This window comes from Salmo trutta, chromosome 10 (assembly GCF_901001165.1).
Source record: "Salmo trutta chromosome 10, fSalTru1.1, whole genome shotgun sequence".
NCBI classification, from domain to species: domain Eukaryota; kingdom Metazoa; phylum Chordata; class Actinopteri; order Salmoniformes; family Salmonidae; genus Salmo; species Salmo trutta.
In genome coordinates, this window is record NC_042966.1 from 4600520 (window position 1) to 4619010 (window position 18491).

Consider the following 18491-nt stretch of genomic DNA (forward strand, 5'->3'; position numbering starts at 1 on the left):
CATTTACGAAGCAAAGTGGAAAGCAGCATTGTTCTTGTTTGGAACAATCGGTTATTAACTGCATTTGACCTAACAGAGCAGCATGCAAACTTATTTTGAATCGAACAGTGGGGAGGAGGAACTGCGCTGCTTGAGTGCGCTGCAAGGCTTTGTGTGCGTGGGAAGCAGCTGCAACAGGAGACAGGGAAAGAGACGACAGAGTAAACTATGACGATATTGACAAAAATCCATATCACAATAAAATCATTTTTTTTGCGATACTGATAAATTCTATTTTTGGAAGGTGCACAGTTACTCTCCGCCTTTTTTTACATCATCTCAAAGAAATGTCCATAATATATTAGCCTAAGTCATTTGGTTACCAGGTGGATCCAGCAAAAGGCTGCAAAGGAAAGTAGGGCATAATAAACATTTTCCACAACTCAACTTCATTCAGAAAAGTGTCACTCACATTAAATTGAGATATGGACAATTGACAAGGGCAAAGTTTCCAGTGCTTATGTCAAAATCCTTCTGGGTAACTTTACCTTTCATTGTAAACAAAAAATACATTTTCCAAACACCTGATTACAATCTCAACTTCATTAGTTCTTTAGTTTCAACCATTTGAAATGAGTAGCTAAATAACAAAAATATAAAAGTATTTGAATAATAGGTTGAATGTATCTTAAATAATAAATATCAGCAACAAAAAGTGCTGTTCAGCTTCTCTTCTCTTAAATACACTGAACAAAAATATAAAACACAACTTGTTAAGTGTTTTATGAGCTGAAATAAAAAAGATTGCACATATTTTCCAAACTCACAACAACAAAAATGTGAGCGCAAATTTGTTTACATCCCTGTTAGCGAGCATTTCTCCTTTGCCAAGATAATCCAATCACCTGAAAGGTGTGGCATATCAAGAAGCTGATTAAACACCACGATCATTACACAGGTGCACCTTGTGCTGGGAACAATGAAAGGCCACTAAAATGTGCAGTTTGGTCACACAACACAATGTCACAGATGTCTCAAGTTGAGGGAGTGTGCAATTGGCATGCTGACTGCAGGAATGTCCACCAAAGCCGTTGCCAGATAATTTAATGTTAATTTCACTACCATAAGCCGCCTCGTTTAAGAGAATTGGCAGTACGTCCAACCGGCCTCACAACCGCAGACCACGTGTAACCAAGCCAGCACAGGACCTCCACCCAGACAGCTGATGAAAATGTGGGATTGCAGAACCGAATAATTTCTGCACACACTGTCAGAAATCGTCTCAGGGAAGCGTATCTGCTTGCTCATCGTCCTCACCAGGGTCTTGACATGAGTGCAGTTCGGCGCCATAACCGACTTTAGTGGGCAAATGCTCACCTTTGATGGCCACAGGCACGCCGGAGAAGTGTGCTCTTCATGGATGGGTCCCGGTTTTAACTGTACCGGGGAGATGGCAGACAGCGTGTATGGTGTTGTGTGGGTGAACAGTTTGCTGATGTCAACGTTCTGAACAGAGTGCCCCATGTAGGCGGTGGGGTTATGGTTTGGGCAGGCATAAGCTATGGACAACGAACAAATTGTATTTTATCGATGCCAATTTGAACGCGCAGAGATACCGTGATGAGATCCTGAGGACCATTGTCATGCCATTCATCCACCAGTCATTCATTTTACGAAATTAAAATGAAAGACAGATTATCCTGCAAATTCAGCAGGATATGGTGGGAAATAGGCTAGTAGAAGTGCCATCATTCTTTAATTAATTATATTGTTAATGTTGTCTTTGGTGTGCTTATCAATGAACAAACCCCTTTTCCCCCACTCTTAATTTAAAAAATAATAATATTGAAAGGTCATACAAAAGTTTTACAGCGCATGAAGTTTCAAATGCATGTATTTTAATGACTATTTTTAACAAAAGAACACCTGACTAATAAAATATTTTAAAATCAGTCATCTTCCTCAAATAGAAGAAGAGGATGATGGCCCATTTTTTGCGAGAGTGATGGAATCTAATTTGATTGGTCATCAACTCAAACCTTAAACACTTCATTCAGGATGAAGAGTTAGCAGGTTAAAGCTAAAGCATTCGTTGCCATAGAAATGTACCTGGCTGAAAGGTGAGCCACCTTCGTGTCAACGATTATCCCAAGTTAAACAAGGAATTGACCAAAGTTAGCACGGTAACTTCTCTATTCAGCTTCGTGGTTCACCCCTCAGGGCTGTGTGTGTAGTGTGTGGAGTGTGGGTTCTGCGTTGTGCTCTCACCGTTTGTGTCCTCCAGGGTTTGGATCATGTCGAGGTCCAGGGCCGTGTGTGTGTGTGTGTATTGAGCGCTCACCTTCTGTATCCTCCAGGGCTTGGATCATGTCGGGGTCCAGGGCCGTGCTGACCAGCATCTCCACATAGCTCCTGAACATCTCCCGCATGGCTCGGTTGTTCACCCTGCCTTGCATTGTCACTGCATAGAGGTCACACACACACACACACACACACACACACGGTTGTCACAATACCTGTAGCACAATATTCAGACGTATCATGGCAAGGAAATTGAGGAAAAAAGGCATAATGGTTTCTTATGTTGTAACCCAGAGTCACATGTTTCATCTCCAAGCAATAGCACACAATGTAACATAACACTCCTAAATGACCAAAGAGCTTAGTCTGCGTTGTGTTTTCCTTTTTGCCATGGAAAATGTTGTACCATATTATCGTGACAACCCGACACACACAGCTCTACCTATTTGCCAAATACATTCCTGAAAGCTTTTCTTTTCGTCTTCCCTCCTATTCACTGCCTGGCGCACCAAAACAAAGTGAGCCATTCTATTCCATTTATTATAGGGCAGATACAGACACACTACCCATCACAGAATCCCTCCACCCAGTTGGACTGCACAAATACTGATACATATAGGCTAAACATACAATGCCTTCAGAAAGTATTCACACCCCTTAACCTTTTCCATATTTTGTTGTGTTGCAGCCTGAATTTAAAATTGATTAAATTGAGATTTTGTCACTGGCCTACAGACAATACCCCATGAACTGGAATGATGTGTTTTGAAAAAAAATGTAAAGCTGAAATGTCTTGAGTCAATAAGTATTCGATCCCTTTTGTTATGGCAAGCCTCACCCAGTCACTACAAAGATACAGGCGTCCTTCCTAACTCAGTTGCCGGAGACGAAGGAAACCGCTCAGGGATTTCACCATGAAGCCAATGCAATAGTGTTTAACATAAATGTTGAATGACTAACTCATATCTGAACCCCGCACATACAGATAATTGTAAGGTTTCTTAGTCGAGCAGTGAATTTCAAAACAGACAACCACAAAGACCAGGGAGGTTATCCAATGCCTCACAAAGAAGGGCACCTATTGGTAGATGGGTAAAATTTGTATAAGCAGACAATTAATATCCCTTTGAGCACAGTGAAGTAACTAATTACACTTTGGATGGTGTAACAATACACCCAGTCACTACAAAGACATAGGCGTCCTTCCTATCTCAGTTGCTGAAGAGGAAGGAAACCGCTCCGGGATTTCAGCATGAAGCCAATGGTGACTTTAAAACAGCTACACAGTTGAATGGCTATGATAAGAGAAAACTGAGGATAGATCAACAACATTGTAGTTATTACTCCACAATACTAACCTAAATGACAGAGTGAAAAGAAGGAAGCTTGTACAGAACAAAAATATTCAAAAACACGGATCCTGTTTGCAACAAGGCACTAAAATAATATTGCAAAAAATGTGGCAAAGAAATTCACTTTTTGTCCTGAATACAAATTGTTGTTTGGGGCAAATCCAATACAACGCATTACTGAGTACCTCTCTCCATAATTCCAAGCATAGTGGTGGCTGCATCATGTTATGGGTATGCTTGTAATCGTTAAGGACTGGAGAGTTTTTCAGGATAAAAATAAATAAAACGGAATGTAGGCAAAATCCTAGAGCAAAACCTGGTTCAGTCTGCTTTCCACCAGACACTGGGAGATGAATTCTCCTTTCTGCAGGACAATAACCTAAAACACAAGGCCAAATCTAAACTGGAGCTGCTTAAGGCCAAATTCTCGCTTACCAAGAAACCAGTGAATGTTCCTGAGTGGCCGAGTTACAGTTTTGACTTCAATCTGCTTGAAAATCTACGGCAACACCTGAAAATAGTTGTCCAGCAGGGATCAACAACCAATTTGACAGAGCATGAAGAATTTTGAAAAGAATAATGGTCAAATGTTGCACAATCAAGATGTGGAAAGCTCTAAGAGACTTACCCAGAAAGATTATCAGCTTTAATCACTGCCAAAAGGTGCTAATACAAAGTATTGACTAAAGTGTGTGAATACTTATGTAAATCAGATATTTCTGCATTTCATTTTCAATGAAATTTGCAAACATTTCTAAAAATATATGTTTTCACTTTTTCATAATGAGGTATTGTGAGGAGATAGATGGGTGAGAAAAATATAAATGTAATCCATTTTGAATTCAGGCTTTAAAAACAAAATGTGGAATAAGTCAAAGGGTATGAATACTTTGAAGGCACTGCGTTCCAATTGGCACCGTAATCCCTTTATAGTGCTATACTTTTATACGAGAGCTCCAAAGGGCTCTGTTCAAAAGTAGTGCACTATATAGTGTAACTAGCAATAATCAGTACAAAACTGCTTCACAAAATAACAAAGTATTACAGGCTACATTCCCGGACAGTTTATGACTAGTCTCAATGGAAATAGCTTTTTAATCTGAGAATCTCTATTGAGAATGCGTTTTAGTCCTGGACTAGGCTTAATCTGTGTCTAAGAAACTGTCCCTACAGGCAAAAAACGCTTCTTACTCTCATCCTCGCTGGCTGCCTCCTCAGATGAGTCGGAATCAGACGACGAGGGGACCCCCTTCAGCCACTTCCTCTTTTTCGGAAGAGGTTCCGCCTTGACCTTGGCTGGCTTCGACTTGGGAGGGCGCTCTACCTTCTTCGCTTTCTCCACTCCCCCTTTCTTCTCCTTCTCCTTCCCTCGTTCTGTCGTTGCCACTGTGGCGGTCCGTTTCTCGGGCTTCTGAGACGGCAGCACCCTCTTCTCTTTCTCTCTCTGCTTCTCTTTCTCCCACTCCTCTTTCACTACTGCAGCCGCCTTCTCCTTTTCTCGCTGTTCGTTCTTTGCCCTTGTTCTCTCCCTTGGCTCACGCTGCACCGGCGCTCGCGCCGGCGCCACTCGCTGCTCCCTCTCCTCCTTCTCAGCTCGAGGCGGGGTCTGGGTGGTGAGAGGCGGGGACGCCATTTTGGGGAGGGCCAGTTGCCTGGTGAAGAAGAGTAGAGATTTGAATAAAGAGAAAGCAACCATATTTCAGATGCCCAGTTCTATAACCACCCACTTCCAACCAAATAGATGACTACTAACCCTAATTTTGTGGGGGTCATGCCCTCTCACCCCCCTAGCTGGCAACTTTTTTCAGTATGCTGGCTACTTCAGATTTTTGGGAACACACTGGATGGCTAGATGGAAGTACAAACACCATGTTAGCTCTTTAGGCTAGTATTTTCCTCTTAAGCCTTGTCCTTGGACATTCAACAGGACAGCACGCTCTGAATCATATATTAAAAAAAGGTACAAGTAATATGTCTGGAAGGTTTATCTTTCGCTGTCCTATGAACTGTTCAATGGCAAGGTAGAAGAAAACCTTTGAGAAGTGAAGGCATATACAATGTACAGCTGAAGTCGGAAGTTTACATATACTTCGGTTGGAGACATTAAAACTCGTTTTTCAACCACTCCACAAATGTCTTGTTAAACTATAGTTTTGGCAAGTTGGTTAGGACATCTACTTTGTGCATGACACAAGTAATTTTTCCAACAGTTGTTTACAGGCAGATTATGTCACTGTATCACACTTCCAGTGGGTCAGCACTTTACATACACTTGACTGTGCCTTTAAACAGCTTGGTAAATTCCTGAAAATGATGTCATGGCTTTAGAAGCTTCTGATAGGCTAATTGACATCATTTGAGTCAATTGGAGGTACACCTGTGGATGCATTTCTAGGTCTACCTTCAAACTCAGTGCCTCTTTGCTTGATACCATGGGAAAATCAACAGAAATCAGCCAAGACCTCAGAAAAAAAAGTTGTAGGCCTCTACAAGTCTGGTTCAGCAATTTCCAAACACCTGAAGGTACCACGTTCATTTGTACAAACAATAATACATAAGTATAAACACCATGGGACCACGCAGCCGTCATACCACTCAGGAAGGAGACACGTTCTGTCTACTAGAGATGAACATACTTTGGTGCAAAAAGTGCAAATCAATCCCAGAACAACAGCAAAGGCCCTTGTGAAGATGCTGGAGGAAACAGGTACAAAATTATCTATATCCACAGTAAAACGAGTCCTTTATCGCATAACCTGAAAGACCGCTCAGCAAGGAAGAAGCCACTGCTCCAAAACCGCCATAAAAAAGCCAGACTACGGTTTGCAACTGCACATGGGGACAAAGATCGTACTTTTTGTAGAAATGTCCTCTGGTCTGGTGAAACAAAAATAGAACTGTTTGGTCATAATGACCATCGTTATATGTTTGGAGGAAAAAGGGGGAGGCTTGCAAGCCGAAGAACACCATCCCAACCGTGAAGAATGCGGGTGGCAGCATCATGTTGTGTGGGTGCTTTGCTGCAGGAGGGACTGGTGCACTTCACAAAATATGTGTATATATTGAAGCAACATCTCAAGACATCAGTCAGGAAGTTAAAGCTTAGTCGCAAATGGGTCTTCCAAATGGACAATGACCCCAGCATAGTTCCTAAGTTGTGGCAAAATGGCTTAAGGACAACAAAGTCAAGGTATTGGAGTGGCCATCACAAAGCCCTGACCTCAATCCTATCGAAAATGTCTTGCCATAACTGAAAAAGCATTTGCGAGCAAGAAGGCGTACAAACCTGACTCAGTTACACCAGCTCTGTCAGGAGGAATGGGCTAATTGAGTTTGTACACTTCTGACCCACTGGGAATGTGATGAAAGAAATAAAAGCTGAAATAAATCATTCTCTCTACTATTATTCTGACATTTCACATTCTTAAAATAAAGTGATGATCCTAACTGACCTAAAACAGGGAATTTTTACTAGAATTAAATGTCAGGAGTTGTGAAAAACTGAGTTTAAATGTATTTGGCTAAGGTGTATGTAAACCTCCGACTTCAACTGTACATGTCTAAAATAAAGCCATTTTCACACAAGACCGATGGCTATAGGCATGTATATTATTGTTTTGGCTTCATCTAGCCCTATTTGTGACTTTACCTTGCCTCACTGGCTTGCTAGGTAATCAATTCTCTGACAATAACCATCTGATTACGTGTTAAATTGCACGAGGTGCATTTGAAGTTGCACGTGATCGTATCCACTGCTTGGTTTCTGATGAAGACCTACGCATGCATCTTTTCATGACGCGGTCGGGAAATGGGTGTATAGATGGGTACCTCGAAATGGGTGTATAGATGGGTACCTCAGTCCGGATGGTCTGTGCCAGGGTCGTCGAGAACACACTCTCACATAGTCCTTCTTGTTGATGTTCTCCAGGAACTTGACGTACAGGCGCTGGTACCGCCTCTTGGCGTCTCCAAAGTAGCCCAGATACTAAGAAAAAGAAAGAGCAGCCATTTTGTTTATTGGGATGCCTAATAGCTACTTACTTAACAGATAGTCATCCTGGTGTCCACACAAATCAGTGGGTCTGTTCCAGGTCATCTTTATTGCAGTCGTGCTGCACAGTTTATTTGGTTCTATATTCATAGTGTCTCAGAGTAGGAATGTTGACCAACGACCAGATTCCCACTGTCCATTTCTTATCATCTAAAACGAAAAATAGTCAGCGTGCTGATCTAGGAACAGTTTTAGATCTCAGGAATCACATTAATATGATATAGCACTCGTAAGATGCTCAGCGACTGCAATTAAGAAGACCTGAAACCAACAATCACACAGTCGGACAAAGCAGTGATCTTCAAGTGGAACCTTAGGCACCTAATTGTGAAAAAGGTACTGGGAGAGACTATCCGGACTTGTCCTATGCAACGCTCATTTTCATTTACGAAATGTTTAAGACATTTTCTGATGCGTGCCCTGCTGATAGACAGAAACATGCATTCTGTGTTGACATTGAACAGTGATCTTCATGTGTTGGGTCAGTGGAACACAAAATTAAGAGTACAGATTATTGTATGGGAAAATATACAAAAGTTTCTGAGAAAGATCATTTGAAAAATACAAATCGTATTGAGTAAATGTAGTTATTGAGATAAAAATGCAATGAATTGAAGGTTCTTTGTTGATGTAAAAATCAAAATTTACAGATTAAGGTTGTGAGGTCCGGTAACAAGAAATTCTTTGAGGGGTATGAATAACACTGTGCCGGGTGGACAGACCGACTGACTCACATTGCTGGTGGCACAGAACTGCCTCTGTCCGTTCTTAATCTCGGGGCTGAACTTCTGCAGCAGGGCTTTCTGCACCCTCCAGATGGGGGGAGGTTCTCGACCGGTCTTCAGGGCCAGCTGGTGAAAGAGGGGTGAGGGATTTAATACAGTACATACTAGACACACACACAATCAACTTATGGAACAGATAGATTGTTTCTCAATATAGTCTAACTGTTGATCTGGTGGTTAGTGATGCCTTTCTTTTTTTTTTTTTTACACAAAAACGCAAAACACATACCTTCATAGTTCCGATGTCTTCTACTCGCACCACAAACTCGTCCCTCTCTCGGAAAATGCCTTCCCCTCCACTCTCACTCTTGTCATCCTCGCTCTCTCCAGCAATGGCGGCGTCCTCCTGCTTCTGGGCCACGTGCAGCGAGGTGACCTGAGGCGCGGGGGCGTCTTCCGGGGACGTGGGGGGCTCCAGTGCTGGCTCAGGGGAATCTGAGGCCGGGGGAGTCTGGGAGGAGGGAGGGAGGGTGGCAGGAGCAGGAGGAAGAGAAGGAATGGAAGGAGGGAGGGGGCTCGGAGGTTGGGACTGCTTCTGTTGTGCCGCCTCTTGTGGGGGCAGGGGTGATGAAGGGAGAGAGAGGGGAAGTAAGGGGGAAGGCGGGGGAGAGGGAGAGAAGGACTGAGCGGGGGAGGCGGAGAGAGGTGAGGGGCCGACTGGTGCCACTGGTGCGGAGGCTGGAATAAAAGGAGATAAGTGGTGATTTTTCTTCAAGAATCAAAATGCGATCCCACACCATAACAGCCCAAAAATATTTTTCAGATCATAGAATATTCTGTCAATTCTCACATAGACACTACATGGGGAGGAAGGATGTTTAAAGGTACCATGCATACCTATATATGACGTAATGACACCACGTAAAATGTTGCACTACACGTGCAACACAGCATTCCTAACCTAGCCCACAATGTCTGCTGTGTGGATCCAGAAGTCAACAAGTCGAGCAGTCATTTGAAAGAGAAAGAAAATTTCAGCGAGGCAACTCAAAGGCGAAATCCAATTAAGCCAAGATAATGGAATTCATTCCCCCGTTCTCTGTCGTGGGTGATGTTGGCTTTCGCCGACTGGTCGAGCACCGGTACACACTACCAAGCGCGCCATTTTTCAGATGTTGCCCTACTGGAGTTACACAGTAATAGCGTCACTGCAATTAACTTCACAACATACATATTATGGAATCCCGTTTCTTTGCGTGTCAAAAAAGATACAGTAGCACTGTCAAATCAGTACAAAAAAGTCTGCAAACAAGCAAACACCGGCCACGAACGATGTGTTTACAATACCGTGTTGGTAATAATGCATAATTTGTTCGACCGCAACTTCTGGGGTAGCTAGCTTTAGCTTGGTACCTAGCTATCACCAATACAACCAGCCTGAAAACAATGACCAGTAGAAACTACAGTCATTTTCATTATTCTTAGCAATGATTTAGGAATCCTTGTGAGTAGGTATTAGCTAGGTTGCCACTATTTGTACGCCTACGAAAATTGAACTTCAGTTCATGAAAATAAATAGCTACTTAACCCTGTTGCCCAAAGATAGCTTCATCTGGCTAGTGACGCTCAACCGGACCAGGTTGTGGGTTGTGAAGCTAGCCACAATAATGATTAGGCACAATAGTGGAATTTGCGGTTTGCCTTCAAAATAAAAGTGTCATTGACAGTGATGCAAATGAACACAAATAGTAGAATTTTGTCATGCTTTTATTTTGAAGGCTAACCGCAAAGTCCATTATTGTGACTAATCCTTATTGTGGCTAGCTTCACATAGATGGGTCCGACCACCGTTAATCAAGTAAGAACTGTCTTATAAATTAGGATTATTTTAGATGACACCTAGCTAACTATAGCTACTGAAACAGATTGTCGTTTTGCTATGTTTTTGGGGAAGAACATTGTTTGCATCCATGAGCTAGCTAGCGAGACAACTTTACCAGCATCAAAGCATACGTATCGATGAATCGTTGTGACATATGAAATACGAGTGAGTGTAATCGATGTGTAATAACTACGTAAAAAATGAATGAACGCTTTAAATTATTGTGTGACGTGCAGTCATCTTCAGGCCCTGATTGTTCAACAAGCTTATTTGACAGGTCAAATAGTGTAATTTGACGTGTAGCTTCTTTGACACGCGAAGACCCAAACGGCGTTCCAAAGAAATCCTGGTTGAGAATGAAACGACTGAACAATGAAATAGCAAGTAAGTGAAAGAAATAGGTGTTGATTATGTTTTACTGGTAATGGGGGCACACATAAATGCCAACAAAATAACTTGTTGGTCAGTGTGTGTGTGTGTGTGTAACCTTTATTTAACAAGACAAGTCAGTTAAGAACAAATTCTTATTTACAATTGGCCCGGACGACGCTGGGCCAATTGTGCACCGCCCTATGGGACTCCCAATCACGGCCGGATGTGATACAGCCTGGATTTTAACCAGGGACTATAGTGACGCCTCTTGCACTGAAAAGCAGTGCCTTAGACCGCTGCGTCCATGTGTGCGTTAACTATTTAACTGTACTAGAATGCTTAAAAAGCCCGCTAAAATTGTAAATATCGGTATCGATTTTTTAGGCAAGGAAAATATTGGATATCGGCCAAAAATGTCAGATCAGTGCATCACTAGTCTGAACAATTATGTAAATATGATATTTCAACTTTGCACAGTTTTCTAAAAACTCGTTTTTTCTGTCATTATGGGGTAGTGTGTAGATTGATGATGAAAAAAACAATTTAATCCATTTTAGAATAAGGCTGTAACGTAACAAAATGTGGAAAAAGTCAAGGGGTCTGAATATTTTCCAAATGCACTGTATAATAATGTATTTTCTGCTGCAATAACTTTCATTAAAAAGTTTATACTCCTTTTGCAATACCGGTATTGGCAATCATCGATGACAAGATATCTTCATATGATCTGTATCGCCCCAGTATTTCCCTTACCTTCCAATCTGGGTGCACCAAGTATCTCCAACTCTGGCTCCTCCTCTTTCATATCATTCACTTCACTTTCATTATCAGCCCCTCCTCGCATCTTCCTCTCTTCCTCCTCATCATCATCATTCTCCTCCATCTCCTGGTCCTCTCGCTGTAGTACTGCCGGCTCGGCCGCCTGGGGCTGGGTGTGAGGGTTGTGTGAGGGGGGCTGGGGGCTAAGGGCTGGGGGCTGCAGGGTGGTCGGTGTGAGCGGGGCCTGGCTGGGTTGGTCTTGGGACTGGGGTGGGGGAGAAGGCGGGGGCGGCTGAAGCAAGGCCAGCTGCGGCGTGTCGTAGAGAGCCGAGATGGCAGAGGAGATGCTTTTCTGCAGGTCCTGGTTCTTGCCCACCGAATCCTCCTCGTCTGAGGAGAACGAGGGCAGCGTCTCCAAGTTCCTCTTCAGCTCATCGTCCAGGGTGCGCTTGCAGGGACTGGGGCAGCCCCCTAGGCCGCTGTTGTTCTTGCCCTCACCAAACTGAGGCAGTGTTGGAGGGGCTGCCGGGGACAGGGGACAGAGCCCTTCAGATTTGAGAGGGGAGACGTCACTGTTTCCTGATTGCATTTCCAAGCCCGGAGGTCTCTTTCCCGACTTGAGGAAGTCCATGAAGGAGGCCATGCAGCCTGATTTCTCATTCCCCTGAGAGAGACAGAGAGGGAGAGGTTACGAGGGGAATAGAGAGAGCGAGAGAAAATAGACAGTTCATGAGAGAGGGAAATACTGGTTTCCCTCTTCATTTGACCAGCTACGGCTAATATTTTGTCACATACAACACTCAGGATTAACCATAATAGCTGACTGATTGAATGGCCAAACAGAGTCTAATCGTCCCTTACCCTTCCATCCATCCCCTCGCCATCCACTCCGTCACTCTGTATCTGGTTCTTCTGCTTGCTCTTGTCCTGGGTCCTGTTGGAGTCTACCCCTTCACACAGGGGTCCAGGACTTAGGCCAAGGGAGGGAGCAGAGCCCACTGAGCCGTCTGATAGAGCAGGGTCCGTGCCGGACAGAGAGTCTGTCCTCAGCAGGGCTTCGGAAGAGGACATGGAGCCGATGGGCAGTTTGATCTAAGACAGGAAAAATAGGGGAAATGTTTGATTAAAACACCAATAGAGTAAAGTACAATACAGTAAACTTTGCTATTCCCACCACCTTAAAGGAACATTACACTAAAAATAAAAGCTGTCAGAAGTATTTGGAATTCAAAAGAAGTCTGATGTCCTGATGCATTCGCATCACATGTCATCAGTTATGTAGATCCATGTTTACGAGATGTGGTTTAATCTTGACAGACTACTTTAAAGATCTGAAACCATTTGACAAACTTTGATTTAAAAGTGTAATGTCCCTTTAAGTAGAAGCCTGCAATGACATGGGACAGCAGGAAGCCTAGTGGTTAGAGCATTGGACTAGTAACCGAAAGCTGACAAGGTAAAAATCTGTCGTTCTGCCCCTGAACAAGGCAGTTAAACCCACTGTTCCTAGGACGTCATTGAAAATAAGAACTTGTTCTTAACTGACTTGCCTAGTTAAATAAAGGTAAAATTAAAAAATAAACTTTCTGGAAACAGAAGATACTCTACAGGAATGATGGAGTCCATCCAAATCACCTTGGCTCCTGGACTCTGTCCATGCATTTCAAGTTTAAATAAACTAAATAGCTAAATAAAGGTAAAATGTAAAAAATGACATCTACATTTCCCCCTGGGAATTAACAAAGTTCAGTTCCATTCAATTTATCCACGCTCACCTTGAGATGCGGTATGGGCTCCTGATGCTGTGGGGGTGGAGCCTGGTGGTGGAGTTGATGCTGTTGCCGATTAAGGTGGTGTTGCTGCATCTGCTCCTTCCCAGTTATCTCCATAAACATGTCGTCTCTCCTCCCTCTCCCTCGGCCTCCGCCACCACCACGGCCCCTGCTCCGTTTAACCTCAATTCCTCCTCCATACCCACTTCCTGCTTCGGTTCCTCCTCCCATTTCACCTCCCATCATTCCGCGGGGTGCTTGCTGCTCGGGCTGCGGGCGAATGCGAGGCCTACCCCTGGGCCTTGGAGGCCCTGCTCTCTTCGGCTTGGTGGGCTTACGGCCCCTCTTCTTGGGCCCGTCCTGCGGCAGGAGCTGGGGAGGGGGGCAGAGGGAGGGGTAGCCGGAGGAGTGGTAGAAGTCAAGGTCGCCCATGAGGGGGCTGAGCGTGCCTCCTCCTCCGGCCCCACCTCCACCTCCTGTCTTACGGCAGCTGGAGACCAGGTCAGGGAGGTGGTCAGGGAGCCGGCGGCTGTTCAGACGGATGTCCGCCGGCTGGTTGTCCTTGTCCTCGTCATCCTCAAACTCGTACTCCTGCGCGTAGCTCTTCTTGGGCAGTGTGTTGGGGTCTCGGCGCTCCTTGAGCAGGTGGAACGAGCTCGACTTGAGGAGCTTCTTGGGGCGCGACGAGCAGAAGATGGGCGAGGTGAGGCCTCCAGGGCCGGCACCAGTTCCGCCGGTGCACCCGCCTGGACTAGAGGACTGGATCAGGCCCAGCTGCGCTGTGTTAACAGTGGAGGGCAGTTCATGGGTCTTGAGAGAGTCCAGGTCCAGGGTGCGGTTGCCGGACTCGGAAAGCCTGTGGCAGTACTGCCCATAGCCCTGGTCGCCCAGCATTTCATACCCGGCTCCTCCGCTTCCCCCTCCTGAATTATCCTTCATGGGCTCCTCATGGCCCCCTCCTGATCCCTCCTGGTTCATCTCCTCCTGCACTGGGCCAGCGCCTCCAGCACAGCTTGACTTGGAGAAGTCGTCTGAGCAGAACATGTCCTCCATGCCGGGGAAGAAGGAGCGGTCCTCGTCCTGCAGGAGCGAGTCCGGGAAGCAGATAGAGGTGAGTGTGACAAAGCGGTTCTGGCTCTGGCCACAGCTTTTCTCCACAGGGCTGACCGTGTCGAATGGGTGCTGCTCGGTGCGCTGATGCTGGTCTATTTGGACCTGCTGGCCTGGGGTGAGCTGGGACGGGTGGGACTGGGACTCCTGTTGCTGGGAGTGGGTGGAGGGAAGGGGCTGGGGGTGAGTGTGAGCGTGGCCATGGGAGTGGGGGTGGTGACCCGAGTGGCTTTGCTGGAGGTGGGAGTTGGGGTGTTGATGGTGTTGGGGGAGGTGGTGCACGTGCAAGGGGGCGGATAAACCCATGTCGGGCTCAGAGAGGAACGAGTGGAGCTCCGAGGCGGAGTGTTGAGGGTGATGGGACGAGAGCCTCTGCTGCTCTTGCTGCTGCTGCCTGTGGCGCTCTCCAGTCCCTCCACCTCTTCCTCCTGCACCACCACCACCTCCTCCTCTCCTCTCCTCCACTCCCCCTCCGTCCGCACTGGAGGTCTGGGAGAGCGAGCGCTCAAGCATGTCCAGTGAGGACACCACCGAGCCCTGCTGTCGCTGCTTGGACTGGCTCTGGTCTTGCCGAGGAGGTCCGTGGTTGTAGTGAGCCGCTGCCGCTGCGACCTCCAAAGCCTGGGACTGGAGTTGTAGCTGAAGCTGGGAGGCCTGCTGCGTCTGGTGTTTGCCCGCGCCCATTCTCCCTCCGGCTCCATCCATCATAGCTTGTTGCTGGCTCACTGAATGCTGCTGCTGATGGGGCTCCATCTTGTTGCGAGTGGTGTGGGACAGCACAGACTGGAGCAGGTGGGGTGGCTGGTGGGACTGGTCCGTGGGGGAATCCATGACAGAGGCCGAGGATTGAGAGTGCTGTTGCACCTCGGGGTTCTTGCGAGGGTACACCAGCTCGGAGCGCTCTTGTGGATTCTTCTGCAGCTCCATGTGAGCGTGGGACTGAAGGTGGGTGTGGGAGGCGGCGTGCTGCTGCTGTGCGTGAGAGGAGTGTTGGGGGCCCAGGGAGTGCTGGGAGTACGGGTCGCTCCGGCCGTAGTGCACCACCGACCCCAGGGAGTCGTGGTGGTGTAGATGGGGGTGGCTTTGCTCGGCACCTCCTCCTCCGCCACTCCTGCCACCGCCTTCACTGTCATTCCTCTGTTGTTGATGTTTCTTGAGAGACATCTCCAGCTGGCTGTCTAGGCCCGTGACCGCCCCTCCAGACCCAGCACTGGAGGTGGCGCTGTGTGTGCGGATGACGCTCTGGAGGTGGTACCTCTCCTCAGAGCTCTTTCCCAGCTCGTAGGACGACAGCCCCTTTCCGCCGTCCGTGGTAGAGGGGACAGGCTGCAGAGGTGCCTGTTGTTGGGCCGTCTGTGGAGGTTGTTGCTGCTGGGAGTGGTGATGGGACGCCTGGGTTGTGGGACTGGCCTGGGCTTGGAGAAGGTGCTGGATCAAAAAGTCGTCATCATCGTCTACCTCCTCTTGAGACCGCTGGGAGCCCACACCGAGCATGCGGCTGGAGTCAGACTTGGTCTTGTTGGCGGTGGGGTGGTAGGACTGGGACTGGGGACCTCTGGTGTCGGGGTAGCCCTGAGGGGAGGAGATGAAGGTGGGAGAGAGGACAGAGGAGATGTATTTGTTGGAGCCCGTTCCTCCCGGGGACTGGGTGGGGCAGGCAGGGGTGGGGGAGTGCAACCCTGGACGGATGATCCCCGAGTTAGCCGACGGAGAGGGGCTAGACTCAGGGATATGGTAAGACCCTACTCTGGCGCCACCTCTCTCATTGGCCATACTGCTCCCAGCTCCTCCTGAACCGGAGTTCCCGCTTCCTGCGGTGCTGCTACCACCACCTCCTGAGGTTCCGCTCACCGACGACCCACTCGACTGTAAAAGAGCAGGGGAGTGGCCTGGGCCGTAACCAAGCGATGGACATCCCGCTCCGCCCAGAGAGGAAGGGACGGACCCATAGGCAGAGTCAGCCCCGTAGACCCCATCAGCTGAGTACGACTGGCTTCGCCCTCCCAGGCTGCCGTAGCCTTTTCTTCCCCCAGCTGAGCTCAGGTCCTGGGCCTGAGGGGAGCTAAAGCCGCCATAGGACTGGGGTAGGTGGGAGGGAGGGGGCTGGCTGGGAGAGTATGACTGGTTCTGCTGTTGTGGCGGGGTTTGGCCTGTGAGGGTGGTGGCGGGGGGTTTCACTGGGGGCACGGGTGAGCCGTAGCCTGAGAGGCTGTGTTTGGGTAAGGGCTGCTGGACAGATGTGGAAGAGGTAGGAGGGGGTTGCTGCTGGGGAGCTGGAGCACTCTGAGGGGGAGGCTGCTGTCTAGACGGGGCCGAGCTGGAGCTGGAGGGGGGGAGTGAGTTGGAGGGGTGGGCTCCCGAGGCAGAGGAGGAAGAGGAGGTCGTCGAAGAGCTGGAGGACGCAGATGGGGGTGTGTGAGGGGTACGGGAGGAGGATGCCGAGCTGGTCGAGGAGTAGCCGTTGCTGGAGTTGCTCTTGGCGCCCTTTCCTGCTGCTGAAGATGAGGTGGAGATCGAGTAGGGGGGCTGGATGATGGGCCGGTAAACCTGTTCCGTCCGGGAAGAGGCCTTGTGGTCCGAGGAGGGGCTCTGGTCGCCCAGGGGGCTGCAAGAGAGTCCGGCCTGCCTGTGGTGGGCTATCTGCTGGTACCCAGCCCCACCGCAGCTGAGGTAGTGCTGCAGGGAGTGGGCCGCTGAGGAGGAGAGCTGGGACTGGGACGGCGTGGGCCGCTGGTAGTGCTTGATCACGCTGTCCTGCCGGGGCACAGCCCTCTCCTGGATCGAGTTAGACTGGGCCTGAGCCTGGGCTGAGGAGAACACCGAGGCGTTGTACAACTGGGAGGACTGGTCCTGCAGCTGAGAGGACAGCAGGTTGAACTGGTGGGACTGTAGGTGCCGTGCTGATGAGGCCTGGGCCGACGAGGCGCCTGTGGGGTCCTGGCCGCCTCGGTAGGCTGTGGCGGCGCCCTGGGAGGACAGGAGGCGGTCAAAGCCCAGGCTGGACTGAGAGGGACCCTTGATGTGCAACAGAGGGTCATGGGGGGAGAGGAGTCCGTTGGAGGTGGAGTTGAACGCGGGCGTGTCCTGGAGGGTGGGGAAGGAGCGGCTGGAGAAGGAGGCCGGGTGCTGATAGGCGGACAGGGCAGAGGAAGAGGTGAAGGAGCCCGAGCCAGGGAGGGGCCCGGAGATGAAGAGCTCAGCAGGGGCCGGGGTGTGTATCGCTGTCAGGGCCAGATGGAGACAAGACGAGAATTATTCAAAAACCATCAACAGAAAAAAAACTGACAAGCATGACTAAATAATTGTACCCCCACCCCACACATAAAAAGCTCAAATAATCCAATATGCAAATGAAACCAACATAATCTCACCAATAATGCGGACACGCAACAGGAATGATAATTTGATAGAACCTGTGAGGCGTTGGAAATGTCAAAGACTTCTGTCACCCCGTTTCGAATGTCAACACAGGTCTGGTCACATGCTCACCTGTCTGCCAGGACGGCGTGCGGAACTGGGAGAGGAGGGAGGAAGCGGAGGGGGGAGCCTGGGGACCTCGCTGGGATTCCAGTGCGGAGATCAGATTCATGACCGAAGCGTCTGGACCAGAGGGGCTGGCATGGTGCAGGCCTGTTTCAAATAGTCCAGAGAGACCTGATGGGACAACAAATACAACCATGAGTAAACCGTGACGACCATGTCCCTTTTGACAGATTATGCAAACTCAACAGGTCATTTAGAGAGATGGCTATATCTATGTGATTAAATTGCATGACTGGGATGAATAGGTCAAGGAGTGTCCATTACACCATAATAAAATGATGTAGTCCTAACAGATGTTATAAATCTGATTTGGCTCTATATGTTACCAGGTAAAATACAGGTTTTTCCACACAAACAAAAGGGGTTTCCATAGAAACTGAATGCATTTTTCAGTGGCTGCAACCTTAGTGCCAGCAGCATGGCCAGTCAGAACACCTGTACTGTGGCGACACAATTATAAAGGTGTGTGACATATCCCTCACCCAAACTCCGTCCTGCTCCCCAAGCCCCGCCTTGGCCAGAGCTGCCTGGGTGGTGATTGGTGGAATAGCCCTGCAGCGGATGGGGAGTGCCGTAGGTTTGTCGATGGAGAAGTTCCGACTCAGGGTGTGATGATCTGGAACTTCCATAGACGAGACTAGGGAG

At 48.0% G+C, this 18491-nt stretch overlaps 1 protein-coding gene across 1 annotated transcript in view; it reads right to left on the minus strand.

The window, feature by feature from the left end:
• LOC115200981 (proline-rich protein 12) overlaps window positions 1-18491 on the minus strand; it is a 47338-nt gene that overhangs the window by 16168 nt on the left and 12679 nt on the right. Inside the window, exons 2-11 of the mRNA XM_029764151.1 lie at window positions 18329-18483; window positions 17793-17957; window positions 13197-17524; window positions 12283-12513; window positions 11416-12085; window positions 8698-9146; window positions 8418-8534; window positions 7487-7617; window positions 4824-5284; window positions 2321-2440 (exon numbers count right to left, since the gene is read on the minus strand). Of these exons, the coding sequence (XP_029620011.1) occupies window positions 2321-2440; window positions 4824-5284; window positions 7487-7617; window positions 8418-8534; window positions 8698-9146; window positions 11416-12085; window positions 12283-12513; window positions 13197-17524; window positions 17793-17957; window positions 18329-18483 (6827 nt within the window). The remainder of the gene's footprint in view (window positions 1-2320; window positions 2441-4823; window positions 5285-7486; window positions 7618-8417; window positions 8535-8697; window positions 9147-11415; window positions 12086-12282; window positions 12514-13196; window positions 17525-17792; window positions 17958-18328; window positions 18484-18491) is intronic.